Source organism: Gossypium hirsutum, chromosome A09 (genome assembly GCF_007990345.1).
Source record: "Gossypium hirsutum isolate 1008001.06 chromosome A09, Gossypium_hirsutum_v2.1, whole genome shotgun sequence".
Lineage (NCBI taxonomy): Eukaryota > Viridiplantae > Streptophyta > Magnoliopsida > Malvales > Malvaceae > Gossypium > Gossypium hirsutum.
In genome coordinates this window covers 76,401,118-76,416,088 of record NC_053432.1, presented here as the reverse complement: position 1 = coordinate 76,416,088, position 14,971 = coordinate 76,401,118, and the positions used below count along the sequence as shown (strand labels likewise).

At 31.3% G+C, this 14,971-nt stretch overlaps 1 protein-coding gene across 1 annotated transcript; it reads left to right on the top strand.

The window, feature by feature from the left end:
* Nucleotides 1–12,269: 12,269 nt before the first annotated feature.
* Nucleotides 12,270–14,768, top strand: LOC107889749 (transcription factor MYB1). The gene is made up of 2 exons (XM_016814300.2): nucleotides 12,270–12,725; nucleotides 13,535–14,768. The coding sequence occupies exons 1-2, from the start codon at nucleotides 12,398–12,400 to the stop codon at nucleotides 14,401–14,403; spliced, it is 1,197 nt and encodes a 398-aa protein (XP_016669789.2). The 5' UTR covers nucleotides 12,270–12,397; the 3' UTR covers nucleotides 14,404–14,768.
* Nucleotides 14,769–14,971: the final 203 nt, after the last annotated feature.

The window sequence follows — 14,971 nt, the reverse complement described above, 5'->3', positions numbered from 1 at the left end:
TCTTGATCAGATAAGTGTAGCTAAAGCTATCACTTATCACTTTGTCTCTTGATCAGATAAGTATAGCCGAAGCTATCACTTATCACTTTTCACTTGTCACTTGATCAGATAAGTGTAGCCGAAGCTATCACTTATCACTTTGTCACTTGATCAGATAAGTATAGCCGAAGCTATTACTTATCACTTTCCACTTGTCACTTGATCAGATAAGTGTAGCTAGAGCTACCACTTATCACTTTGTCACTTGATCAGAAGTACTCAAATTCGGCGTTCCGCTCAATTTGATCATTTATTCATATATCAGGCTTACCAACATGTGTTAATTCATAAACCATTCATGGTATTATTTCATGCCAAATCATATACTGAATATACCATACACACATACTATGAAACTTTATTTTCACACATGAGCTTAAACCATGACCAATAATGCACAAAAATAAGCATCATTCATATTTCATCGTTTATGAGTTATAATCAAACATATGACCATTTATACACGAATCATTCATATATTTCCCAATTTTCCTCCTCCTCCTCTCCATTCCACATCCTTAATGTGTATAACACACTTAAACAACATTAACCATAATTTCAATATTCACTAACATGTATATTCAAAGCTGTTTATCCAAGTCAGAGTCACTAAATTATTTTTATCCGGAGCTATAGAGCTCCAAATTAAGATCCGTTAATTTTCCCTGAAACTAGACTCACATATCTTCATACCATAAAATTTTCATAATTTTTGGTTCAGCCAAATAGTACAGTTTATTCTTTAAAATTTCCCCTGTTTCGCTGTCTGACAGTTCCGACCACTCTTCACTAAAAATTAATTATCTCATTGTACAGAATTCGGATGATGTTTTAGCTTGTTTCTTCTAAAAATAGACTCATTAAGGATTCTAACCATATAAACTATAAATCATAATCATTTCTGTACAATTTTTAATGATTTTCCAAAGTCAGAACAGGGGAACCCGAATTCATTCTGACCTTGTCTCACAAAATCTATTATATCTCATGATTTACAATTCCATTGCTCACGTCATTTCTTTTATAAGAAACTAGACTCAATAAGCTTTAGTTTCATATTTTATTCATCCTCTAATTCAATCTCTACAATTTTTGGTGATTTTTCAAAGTTACACTACTGCTGCTGTCCAAAACTGCTTTAGTGCAAAATGTTGATTTCCATTTTGCCCCAAATTTCACAGTTTATACAATTCGGTCCTTTCTCAATTAACCCCTCAATTAATCTAATTTTCTCAATTAGTACTTTACTAGACATTATAAGTTGTTACACAACTATTGAAATTCAGAATTTCCACATATAACTCTATCTTCAAACTCTTTTACTATTAGGTCCCAAACATTCACTTTCTATTCAATTCTTTCAATAAAATCAGCATATGAACAATTTAAAGCTCTAATTTCATGCTAAATCATCATATACTTCCAGCACATATTCATATCAACTTTCAACTTCTTTCATAAAATCAAAAACTAATGGATTTAACAAGTGGGCCTAGTTGTAAAAGTCATAAAAATACAAAAATTTCAAGAAATAGTCAAGAATTGAACTTACTTGTAATAAAAATATGAAGAACCAGCTTGAAGAAGCCCTTCCATGGTGTTTTAGCTGATGAGAATTCAGAAAAATGAAGAGAAATCTAGATAATTCCACTTGGGTCCTAACTTTATTAAGCAAATTTTGCAATTTTCCAATTTCGCCCTTAATTCTCCTTACTTTCTTGCTGATTTCATGCCTCTGCCGTCCAGCCCAAATAGACCTTGGGTCTATTTGCCTTTTAAGCCCTCTTCCTTTTATCATTTAAGCTATTTAATCATTTCCCAAAATTTTGCATTTGTTACAATTTAGTCCTTTTTGTTCAATTAATTATCGGAACTTTAAAATTTCTTAACGAAACTTTAATACTAACTTTTTAACACTCCATAAATATTTATAAAAATATTTATGGCTCAGTTTAAAATCCCCGAGGTCTTGATACCTCATTTCGATTCTAATTATTTTAATATTTATTTCTAGTGCACTATTCACTATTTCAAAAATTTTCCTAACTTCATATTTAACTTATACTTACTAAATTAATAATATTTTCTACCCATTTGTCGAATTTAGTGATCTCGAATCACCGTTCTGACACCTCTGAAAATTCAAGCCATTACATTTTTTTTCGTCGGATTTGTGGTCCCGAAACCACTGTTCCGACTAAGCCTAAAATCGGGCTATTACAACTCTCCCCCCCTTTAGGGATTTTCGTCCCCGAAAATCTTACCAGATGGTAGGTTAATGATTTACTTCCACAGTATATTTCAAATTCACACATGATTTTGGATTTTCATATCTTTTACAGATAATCACATAGATTCATAAGAAAATCAGGATAGCGATATTTCAGCATCTGAAGCTACACAAAGTATCGAAAAATTACAATCCATATAGAATGATATCCATTTTGATAACCTGAGTAGTTTTCAGAACTATCAAATATTTCTCTCTTTTTATATTGTCCTCATTTTCTAATTCATTCACTTTTCCGACCACATTATTATTCTCCCATACACGAACTTCTGTAACACTACACTCGTAAGCTTATTCAACCAAAATCTCACAAATTTCATTGCAACATTTTACTAATATGGGGGTGAGTGTAGTAAAGCCTCAAATTTATCTTACACATAAATGCGCATAACACATACCATCACAAATAGCCAATTCATTACTAAGTTCACATTCTCAAAGCATTTAATAAACATTTGCTTTTAATCACTTTTGTTCTCAACACAAAATTCTAACTCAAATCACTAATTCACAATCAAAATTTCTATATAGCATCATAATCCTAATATCATAACTCATATGCTTGTATAATTATAACATTCATCAATAAAAAAAATGTTTTATTCTTTGATCCATACCTTTATGAGTTTCAACTCATAATCAATACATTTTCACTCAAACATTTTAGTATTTATTTCTATACTATTAGAATTAACTCAGTTGAAAAACATATCTGTCTCATCAAGATAATTTTCGTCATAGAACAATACTGATAAGGGGGTGATGGTGAAGTCATAAATCTTTCAACTTGCTCTCATAGATACATATATATATATGATTTTGTATTCATCATCAATGTAATACCATCATAACCACGTAATTCATTCCAAGCAAATTAACACATCTATTTATTACAAATGTTTTCTGTCACTCACAATTTCACACAACGAATTTACTTACTCAAGCTCAACGTTAATATCTAATTAAATTCCAATACTTGGCTTCTATTTTACTTACCGACATTTGCCAAATTAGAGAACGTCTTACGGAATTGAGTACTTCGTTTTCTCGATGCCATAGTCCAACTATGGTCTTACACGTAATCACAAATCACATACCGATGCCATAGCCCAACTACGGTCTTACACGAAATCACATATCACTTACCGATGCCATAGCCCAGCTATGGTCTTACACGGAATCACATATCACACATATCACTTACCGATGCCATAGCCCAGCTATGGTCTTACACGGAATCACATAATCACATGTTCACATGTTGCCATGGTCAAACCATGGTCTTTTCCGTCAATTCATCACATATCACTGAACGAAAGTACTCATTCCTGCGTTCTACTCAATTTGACTTCCAATTCAATTTTTCATACTATTATAATATTCATGGTTTAGACATAAAACAAAATATCTTATTATCTTTAATTTAACAATTAAACATAAGATTCTATCATATGAACATACTAATTTCACTTATTCAAGCAGATGTACATACACACGTTCCATCTATTTAAGTAAATTTGCTTATCATATTCACTTAATCAAATATGTTGAGCACATAGCATTATATAATCACCAACATACTTGGATGAGCTTGTCACAACATAAACTTTTTTTTTAACTTATAGTCATCTCTTTTCATACATGAACACATCCATATCACAAATTTTTATACTTACCTTTCCAAATTCCAACATAACGTGAGCATATTTCATTTATCTCAATATCATTTTTAGCATTATCGAAAATAGCTCGATTGAAAATCATCTCTGTCTTAACAAAGCAATTTCGTTAGAGCCCGGAGATATCACATCATCAAGAGTAATAACGTGGCATGTATAGCTAGGCTCACATATGCTACGTTTGGTCCGAGAACCGACTAAACCGTAGCTCTGATACCACTAAATGTAACACCCCTTACCCGTATCCAACACCGGAATAGGGTACGAGGCATTACCAAAACACATACACTTGTAAACGTATTTAACCGAGTTATAAAATTTCATCAAAATTAAAACTTTCAAAATAATTAACATGTTTCTATAACTTTTCACAATATATCCTCAAAATATTATAATCATAATAATTAGGGCCTGCGAGACCCGATACATACTCATGCAATTTAATGCTTCATTTCCATTTCATTCAATTCGCAATTTCTCATGCTCATAATTTAAATCATATCACTAGCAATTTCCATTTAATTCACGTACAATTCAATGACATCAAATTCAAAACTAATACGTATTTACCATTTAACTCAATGTTTATTGATTATACCATTCAATAACACATTTATGAAATTCTCAATTTAGCAATGAAAATATCACTTTAGTTTGAATAACAACATCGTCCTGATATAAATACACTACCACTTATCCATTTACTTTAATTCTTTTGGGCCCATTTGTCACTTACCATCCTTAATCAAATTAGGGAACGGTCACGGAAAATTGAGTACTTCACTTTCACTTTGCCATAGTATAACTATGGTCTTACGTATGATCACTTATCACTTGTCCCTGATCAGATAAGTGTAGCCACCTATCACTTTGTTTCTTGATCAGATAAGTGTAGCCACTTATCACTTTGTTTCTTGATCAGATAAGTGTAGCCACTTATCACTTTGTCTCTTGATCAGATAAGTGTAGCTAAAGCTATCACTTATCACTTTGTCTCTTGATCAGATAAGTATAGCCGAAGCTATCACTTATCACTTTTCACTTGTCACTTGATCAGATAAGTGTAGCCGAAGCTATCACTTATCACTTTGTCACTTGATCAGATAAGTATGGCCGAAGCTATTACTTATCACTTTCCACTTGTCACTTGATCAGATAAGTGTAGCTAGAGCTACCACTTATCACTTTGTCACTTGATCAGAAGTACTCAAATCCGGCGTTCCGCTCAATTTGATCATTTATTCATATATCAGGCTTACCAACATGTGTTAATTCATAAACCATTCATGGTATTATTTCATGCCAAATCATATACTGAATATACCATACACACATACTATGAAACTTTATTTTCACACATGAGCTTAAACCATGACCAATAATGCACAAAAATAAGCATCATTCATATTTCATCGTTTATGAGTTATAATCAAACATATGACCATTTATACACGAATCATTCATATATTTCCCAATTTTCCTCCTCCTCCTCTCCATTCCACATCCTTAATGTGTATAACACACTTAAACAACATTAACCATAATTTCAATATTCACTAACATGTATATTCAAAGCTGTTTATCCAAGTCAGAGTCACTAAATTATTTTTATCCGGAGCTACAGAGCTCCAAATTAAGATCCGTTAATTTTCCCTGAAACTAGACTCACATATCTTCATACCATAAAATTTTCATAATTTTTGGTTCAGCCAAATAGTACAGTTTATTCTTTAAAATTTCCCCTGTTTCGCTGTCTGACAGTTCCGACCACTCTTCACTAAAAATTAATTATCTCATTGTACAGAATTCGGATGATGTTTTAGCTTGTTTATTCTAAAAATAGACTCATTAAGGATTCTAACCATATAAACTATAAATCATAATCATTTCTGTACAATTTTTAATGATTTTCCAAAGTCAGAACAGGGGAACCCGAATTCATTCTGACCTTGTCTCACAAAATCTATTATATCTCATGATTTACAATTCCATTGCTCACGTCATTTCTTTTATAAGAAACTAGACTCAATAAGCTTTAGTTTCATATTTTATTCATCCTCTAATTCAATCTATACAATTTTTGGTGATTTTTCAAAGTTACACTACTGCTGCTGTCCAAAACTGCTTTAGTGCAAAATGTTGATTTCCATTTTGCCCCAAATTTCACAGTTTATACAATTCGGTCCTTTCTCAATTAACCCCTCAATTAATCTAATTTTCTCAATTAGTACTTTACTAGACATTATAAGTTGTTACACAACTATTGAAATTCAGAATTTCCACATATAACTCTATCTTCAAACTCTTTTACTATTAGGTCCCAAACATTCACTTTCTATTCAATTCTTTCAATAAAATCAGCATATGAACAATTTAAAGCTCTAATTTCATGCTAAATCATCATATACTTCCAGCACATATTCATATCAACTTTCAACTTCTTTCATAAAATCAAAAACTAATGGATTTAACAAGTGGGCCTAGTTGTAAAAGTCATAAAAATACAAAAATTTCAAGAAATAGTCAAGAATTGAACTTACTTGTAATAAAAATATGAAGAACCAGCTTGAAGAAGCCCTTCCATGGTGTTTTAGCTGATGAGAATTCAGAAAAAATGAAGAGAAATCTAGATAATTCCACTTGGGTCCTAACTTTATTAAGCAAATTTTGCAATTTTCCAATTTTGCCCTTAATTCTCCTTACTTTCTTGCTGATTTCATGCCTCTGCCGTCCAGCCCAAATAGACCTTGGGTCTATTTGCCTTTTAAGCCCTCTTCCTTTTATCATTTAAGCTATTTAATCATTTCCCAAAATTTTGCATTTGTTACAATTTAGTCCTTTTTGTTCAATTAATTATCGGAACTTTAAAATTTCTTAACGAAACTTTAATACTAACTTTTTAACACTCCATAAATATTTATAAAAATATTTATGGCTCAGTTTAAAATCCCCGAGGTCTTGATACCTCATTTCGATTCTAATTATTTTAATATTTATTTCTAGTGCACTATTCACTATTTCAAAAATTTTCCTAACTTCATATTTAACTTATACTTACTAAATTAATAATATTTTCTACCCATTTGTCGAATTTAGTGATCTCGAATCACCGTTCTGACACCTCTGAAAATTCAAGCCATTACATTTTTTTTTTCGTCGGATTTGTGGTCCCGAAACCACTGTTCCGACTAAGCCTAAAATCGGGCTATTACATCACCAACTGACTAAAGATAGCAACTTTTAAAATGAGCATAATAGTAACTTTAACCCTTAATAACTATAAATTATGTTGATTCTAAAAATAATAGTCCTCAACATTTATACATGATGTAATTCGGTCTCTCTTTTTCTTTCAGTTTTGTTTTTCTTTGTGATATTGAGGGTTAATTTTAAAAGAATGAGAAAATATATTATTATTTTGAATTTTTGGGTGTTTCTATTTTTTTTATATTTTCAATTAAATTTAGTTGTTAAATTTATTTTTTAGATTTTTAAGTGAAAGTGTCAAGAAAAAAACATAACTACAACAAGACCAAATTACATAATGTGTAAATGTTGAGTGTTAAATTTTTTAGAATCAAGACTAAATGGACATTATATACAAATATTGAGAGTTAAAGTTACTATTATGTCAATTTTAAAAGCTACATCATTAGCTAGTTGGTGATGAAAAAAGATAAAATTGTTTTCATAGCTTAGTGTTAAAAAAAATATCAATAATTGAATAATCATTTTGTAACTTTTTATAATTAAATAACTAAAAAATAAATTTACTATTAATTAGATAACCACTAATACAATTTACCCAAATAATTTTCATCCAAGCTAAATGTATGTGACAACCAAATAAGTAAATAACCTCTGCAATGTTGAACCATAGAGATAGAGACAGACAATGAAGGGGAAGGGAGATAGCTACTCCTATTCATGGGTAAAAGAAAATTTACAAGATTATCATATGGGCATCAAATGGAAGCAAAGATGAAAATGAACCACCACCAGGACCATTTAGTGTTTAGTTAGATGATGATTCGGCTCTTTTTCAGTGACTTGTCAATTCCATATTTAAATTATTTTCTACCCAAAATTTTAAACTTTGGTTTATACCTAGATTTCAACCGACAGTCAGCCACTGAAGCCCATTGATGTCACACACTTAGCTACCTACATCCATTAATATTTTCTTTCTTTTCCTAATTAAAGAGCACATTTAGCTATAGTATTGTATTTATGTATGTACATTTTCTGTAAAAATAAATTTTTTTCATATATAAACTAACTTTATTGCATATATATCTGACCGCAACGTATATTCTATCTTTAATATAATAAATTTTGATTGTTTTGAATTGAATGGTATGAATTATACTATGTTTGGTTATTAATGTAATAATATAAAAAAATTATTTATTATATATATTTTACAATAGATAAAATAAAAAAATAATTTGTATGAATTTAAATTTGAAATTAGAAGGATGGATAATAATTTTTGTAAAAAAAGAAAGAAAGTACTCTTAAAAATAAGTAAAGGGTTTTTATTCTCTTTGTCACAAATAAATTATGTGAATGTAGTTTATAACTAATCCACGACTAAAACATATAAAATTAATAATAATTGTACCAAACATAACATAAATAATATCAACAAAATAAACTAAATTACTTAAATACTTTAAAAGTAATAAAAATATAGATAGTAATTGTTTATTAGCATAAACAACTATTAAAAAAATATATTATTATTCTTACCGGCTTTCACTTTCTTTTTTTTCTCTTTCTCTTTTATCACAACACTTTATATAATATATACCGTGGTTAATGATTTTTTTTTGAGTGAAATACAATTTTAAAAACTTTCTAACTATAAATTTATTTTTTTATAAAAATTAAATATTCTTTATTTTTATTTTATATTTGTAGATGTTTTGATTCTTAAGAGAGAAGAATTAGGTTAATTGATTAGTTTGGTTGTTGTTTTTTAAACCGATTTTAACAAGAAAAATTTGATTTGACCAATTCTAATTGAAAAAATCGATCAAATGGAACAAACTTTGGTTCAGTCGATACGATTAGTTTTTTGAGTTAACTGGCCCAATTTTTTTCTTTTCCTTTTTTGTTTCCTTATAATGAACAAACAAGCTAAACGGCGGGGAAGCTCTTGCAAGTAAGAGCTATTAGAGTTGTGTGATTCGAATCTCGTTTGATCTGACCTAAAAAGTTCGATATGTAACTCATTTATTAAATAAATAAAACAAAGAGGCAAAATTGGGGATATGTGGGGGTGAAGGTCCAAGGGCCGAACACCTCTACCCGTACAAACATTGCCACACAAGTTGAATCCGTATAGGACTATACTTATTCTATTAGACAATCTATAATAATAAAAAAAACTTGTTTAACCCTTCGAAATTGTACATAGATAAAAGCCTCTAATATTATTGTTTTTTAATATTAGTGAATTTTTTTATCTTTGCTCGTGATTTTTCTCGATAAAAGTTTTCCACTTAAAATTTATGTATTTTTATTTTATTTTTTATTATTTTATGATAATTCCTACTACTATTCTTCACATATAGTATAACAAGAACGGTTATGCAACATTATCCTTAACCCACAATAAAAAACTAGAGAGAACAAATAACAGCTGGTACAATATAACATTTTTTTTAAACCACAAGCAAAAAATAGAGAAAGATGTACCCCCGAGCTGAACAACAGTGAAGCTCCTACAGAATGACTATGAACGGTAATGATTTTTAGGGTTTTCTTTTTGCTAGAAATGTCAGGGATGTTTTGGAGAAGGGAATGAATGCTGAGAGCTTTTTTTTTTTTTGGTTGAGTTTTTTTAAAGTTTTTCGTTTTATTTTTATTTTTATTTGAGTTTAATTGATTTAGGTTTAATTAGATTTTATGAGTCATTAGGATAGGTTTATATGGTTATATATCTATTATAAATTATAAATATATTTTAAATAATTTAATAACATTAAAAAATAAGTTAGTTTTTTTGTCAAATTGATTTCGAAATTCAAAAATCAATAATTAATTGAATTAACCAATTAAACCGAGGTTAAAATCGACCAACTCGTTCCACTCGACAAAATCAAAATAAAAAAATTAAATGAGTTGATTTTTTCGATTAAAACTGAAAATTGCCCTCCGCTACTGATACCAGTAAAGTATTATGTGAATGTTTTAATTATATATAAGTTCACTCACAAATTGGTATCTAAACTATACTCTCTCTCTTTTTTTCATATTGGTATCCAACATTTTCTTATCACAAGTGATACTTAAACTACATTTTTTCTCTAAGTTAAAACCTTCGTTAGTGCTTGACCATTCTAAAAAACATTGGTACAATTTTTATAAAAATTAATTGTGTTTTTATGTGTATACAATATTTAAACCAATTTTTTATATTTTAAACGTGATTAGCAAAGGTATATTCTATTCAAAAAATATAATAATTTTTTCTATTTTAAAAAAAATATATAATATTTTTTACAATTTCTAATACTTTTATATTTTTTATCATTTTTTAAAAAAAATTAAATATTTTTTTAGATCATTTCATATTCTTATAATTTATTTCTATTTTTTGTATTTTTTTATATTTTAAAAGATTTTTTAAAGATTTTTCTTTAATGACGATGTGACATGTGACAATTTAGGATTAATTGGCTATCTTGACCGATTTTTTAATACCCAAATAATTGAATCGGGAATGTCTGATAATATTAAGGAGTGAAGTTGGCCGATAAAACCTTTTAAGGATCAAAGTTGGAAAGATAATATATACTATAAGCACTAAAGCATGGTTTCTTCACTAAGTGTAAGCATTTTGGGCTTCATGCTTTGATCAAGGTTTTCAAAATCGAACCATTGGTCGAACTGGTCAGGTAACCACTTTTTGGTTTGATCAATTCGTCCAATTTGATTAAATAAATTATTAAATATTCAAAACAATTAAATATATATATTTAAAAAGTAGAGAAAATGATTGAATCGGTTCAACCAAGTTTTTAGCCGGTTCAACCTATCTGTATAGGCTTATGAATCAATTGGTTCAATTCCAATCTCTTGATCGGTACCTTGTCAGTCCTCAGTTCGACTAGCTGATTCTGTTTGAAAAAACATTGGTTTTGATTGATGAAATAACTTTTTTTTATCCTAACAAGTGAATTAGGAGGTGAAGTTCGAAAATATAATTAGTTGTTGACATCTCGATCTTTAGAGGGCAAATTTCGAGCATTATTGATATTGTGAGACATTATAAAGGAAGAAAAAATAAAGAGATAAATCATGCAAAAGAAAATAATAAAAAAAATCATCTTTTAAAAGGTTATATGATCTGACAGTCTATTATTCAATGAAAACTTTTTTAATAGATATAACAGTTAGGTGTAAAATGGTTGATGGAAGGATAATTTAGGTACCACTTATGGCAAAAAGAAAAAAATGTAGGTATCAATTTGAGAAAAAAAAGTATAATTTAGATACTAATTTATGAGTTAAAAGTATAATTTAGATACTAATTTATGAGTTAAGTTTTTTTAAATAAATTTAAAGTTTAACTATGTATAAGTACCAACTTGAAAAAAAAAATTTAAGTATCAAAATAAAAAAAATGGTATATTGTGTGGTTATATCAAAATAAAATTGACAAATTAATCTAAGGTTATCCGAGAAATGGGCATGGAAGGTGTGGTTAACCATGATGAGAAGCAAGCTCACTGACCCATGATCAACCCATTTGAACCTTGGCCCATTGCCATTTACCTTCTCCGTTTTCCCGCCAATATAATAAAACCCTGCTGTGCTGTGCTTGTCCAGCCCAGGGTCAACTTTATTATTACTATGTTTTATGAATGAACTGTCCGAATTATCAGACTGAAATTACAAAACGCCCCTCCCTTTTATCCTCCTCTTTTTTTTTTTGTCCCTCAAGCCATTAACAAGGAATTAAAAGCATGTTTTCTGTCAAAAAAAAAAAGGAATTAAAAGCATGTTGCTATAACGAAGAGGAAGTTCAAGTAATGTAAAATTTGGGAACAATTTTTTTTTTAATTCTTAGAGATTTCTAAATTCAAGTGCAATTGAGAAAAAGGATACCCTGATTTTGAATTTGATAGTGAATCGAAGGTAGGACAAATTCGTCAAGATAAAACAATTTTTGATTTTGAATTTGATAGTGAATCGAAGGTAGGACAAATTCGTCAAGATAAAACAATTTTGGAGGATAAAACTGTCAAATAAGAAGGATCCCAACAACATTTTGCTCGATAAAATCTGTTTCTAAGTTGTCACTTCATTTTTCACGTAACAAAGACTCTTTGCCGTTAAGTCTGGTACTCGAGGGGACCGTCATCACTCTCACCACTAAATGGAAACAGAAGTGGAAGCCGTTGATAACGGCAACGGCACCACTGTTGCTGAAATCAACGTCCCATCACCACCGCCCCTAGATGGCGGCGAAGGGGGCGATTGTGGAAGCCGCGACGATTCGGCGGTGGGAGGGCGAGCTCGTAAACAGCGAGTGAAGGGGCCCTGGTCCCCTGAGGAAGATGCGATTCTGAGTGAACTTGTGAGCAAGTTTGGGGCGAGGAATTGGAGCTTGATTGCGCGTGGAATCGCCGGTCGTTCTGGGAAGTCGTGTCGGCTTCGTTGGTGTAATCAGCTTGACCCGGCCGTTAAGCGCAAGCCATTTACTGGTACCAAGTCTGCACCTTTGTTTTGTTTTTTTTCGATCTGTCGATCTGGTTATCTATTTTTCTTAATTTTTAGTACCTGCTCGGATGTTTTTGCATGTTAGATTTGTGTAACAGTTTCAAGTTTAGACTTTAGACTGCTTTGCTTTTGGATGTTCAAGTTATGCCATCTAATGATTAGCAAAATTTAGTGTCTTTTTTCTTAAAATGTGTTTAGAACCCACAATCTCCTAAGAACTATGCTTCAAGTAACCAATCATATCAATTCCCAAAATTTCTCAATGCTGTACTTTTGGGAGATTTTAGGGAAATGTTTGAGAGAAACAAAGATGTTTTTTTTTTTTTCCTTTTACTAAGGGTTGGACTTAGGGCTGGTGTCAATTGAAGACCTATACACAAGTCCTTTGCCACCCTACCTTTGGTTCAATCGAGAAACAGAGATGATAATGTTCAAATTGAAACAAAGTAGCTAGCCTTTTGATGTCAAATCTTGAATCACACGTGTCTTATTGAAATTGGGCAGAAGTCTAGTTGTTCGGAAATGGCAGTAATTTTGGTGAGCATTAGAGAAACTGCTTGTAACTTGGGGAAGTGTCATTACATATAAGTGTCAATGAACATTCTACTCATACTCACATGGCAGCAGTCAGTATTAGTTTGCAACTTTCACTTTATAAGTTTTTTTTTACCTTTAAACATAACTTTTCATTTCTTTAGTTAGCTTGTGCATTTCGGTTTATAAACATTTAATTTTAACAAGAATGTATCTACTTCTTTCTGATAAATGGAACTGATCATCATGTCTGTGGCAGATGAGGAGGATCGGATGATTATTTCAGCACATGCAGTACATGGGAACAAATGGGCTGTGATTGCAAGGCTTCTACCTGGAAGAACAGATAATGCTATAAAAAATCATTGGAATTCCACATTGCGGCGCCGGTACATGGATCTTGGTAGAATAAACACGGAATCTGCAAATATGATGGAAGATGGTGGCTGCTTGGACAAAACCAAGGCATCATCTGAAGAAACTCTGTCTTGTGCGGAGGACAGTTCTTTCAGATCCCTGGAATGGAAAGACGCAAGCTCCTCGGAAAAGTTAGATAATCAATCAAAGGGCAAAGCACTAACAGGGACTCAATCTGACCATGAATTAATTGAACCACCAACTCTTTTCCGTCCTGTGGCCCGTATCCGTGCTTTTAATGTTTATAATAACATGGATGCACCTGAATTTGTTTCACCACGTTCAAGGTCAGTTCCGGTGCTAGGCCCTTCCATTCAAACATCAAAGCCAGATGTTGGGACATGCAAATTGCTTGAAAGAGTTTACACTGATCGTTTAGTACCTCTGCATTGTGGTCATGGCTGTTGTGGAACTCAAAATGGTCAAAATAAGTCTTTGCTGGGGCCAGAATTTGTGGAATTTTCAGAACCTCCATCTTTTCCAAATTACGAGTTGGCTGCAATAGCCACTGATATAAGCAACCTTGCATGGCTGAAAAGTGGATTGGAAAATAACAGCGTCAGGGCAATGGATGATGCAACTGCTGGTACATCTCATAGATCTCAAGTGCACATGGGACATTTTGAGGAGAGCCAAATGAGTGATCGTTTACGTATTGAAGAGAGAAACAGCAAGTTTATGGGCACTATGACCAACCTGCTGTCAACATAGAATATGAGGCAACTCTACTTCTAAGTCGAGAGAAGGTGGTCAAAAAAATTATGAAAGATGGTAGTCTTGGCCTTCAAATTAGCTAGAGAGTGATGCTGGAATGGGATCCTGATTTCCTGTGTTCAAGGTAATCGCCATATGGTACTGAATTATAAGAAGGGCTCAATTGTTTCATGTTCACTGCTATGCTTGACCTAGATGCTTAAATGGACATAGTGGCTGATAAGTTTGATGCAGGGGAGCTTGTTTACGTATTCGTTTTACAAACAATGCCTATTAACATCCTTGTACCAGCATGAATTGATGATGAAGCTTGGAAAATATTGATTTACAATCTAATTACTACTATTCATCGTTTTTGCTCCTATGTAGTTGTTTTCTGTTGACATTTCCCTTAACTTTCTTAGCATCTTAAATATCTTTCCAAGTATCCATGTTGGCCTTATAATCCTGTTTTACCATTCCCTTCTTGAAAAACTAAAGCCTCGTTTATCAGCTTTGTTGGGCCTGCTTTTAGATCTTGTATAGTTTGTTTTGAGAGCCTCAAAACAATCTTAATATGTTATAT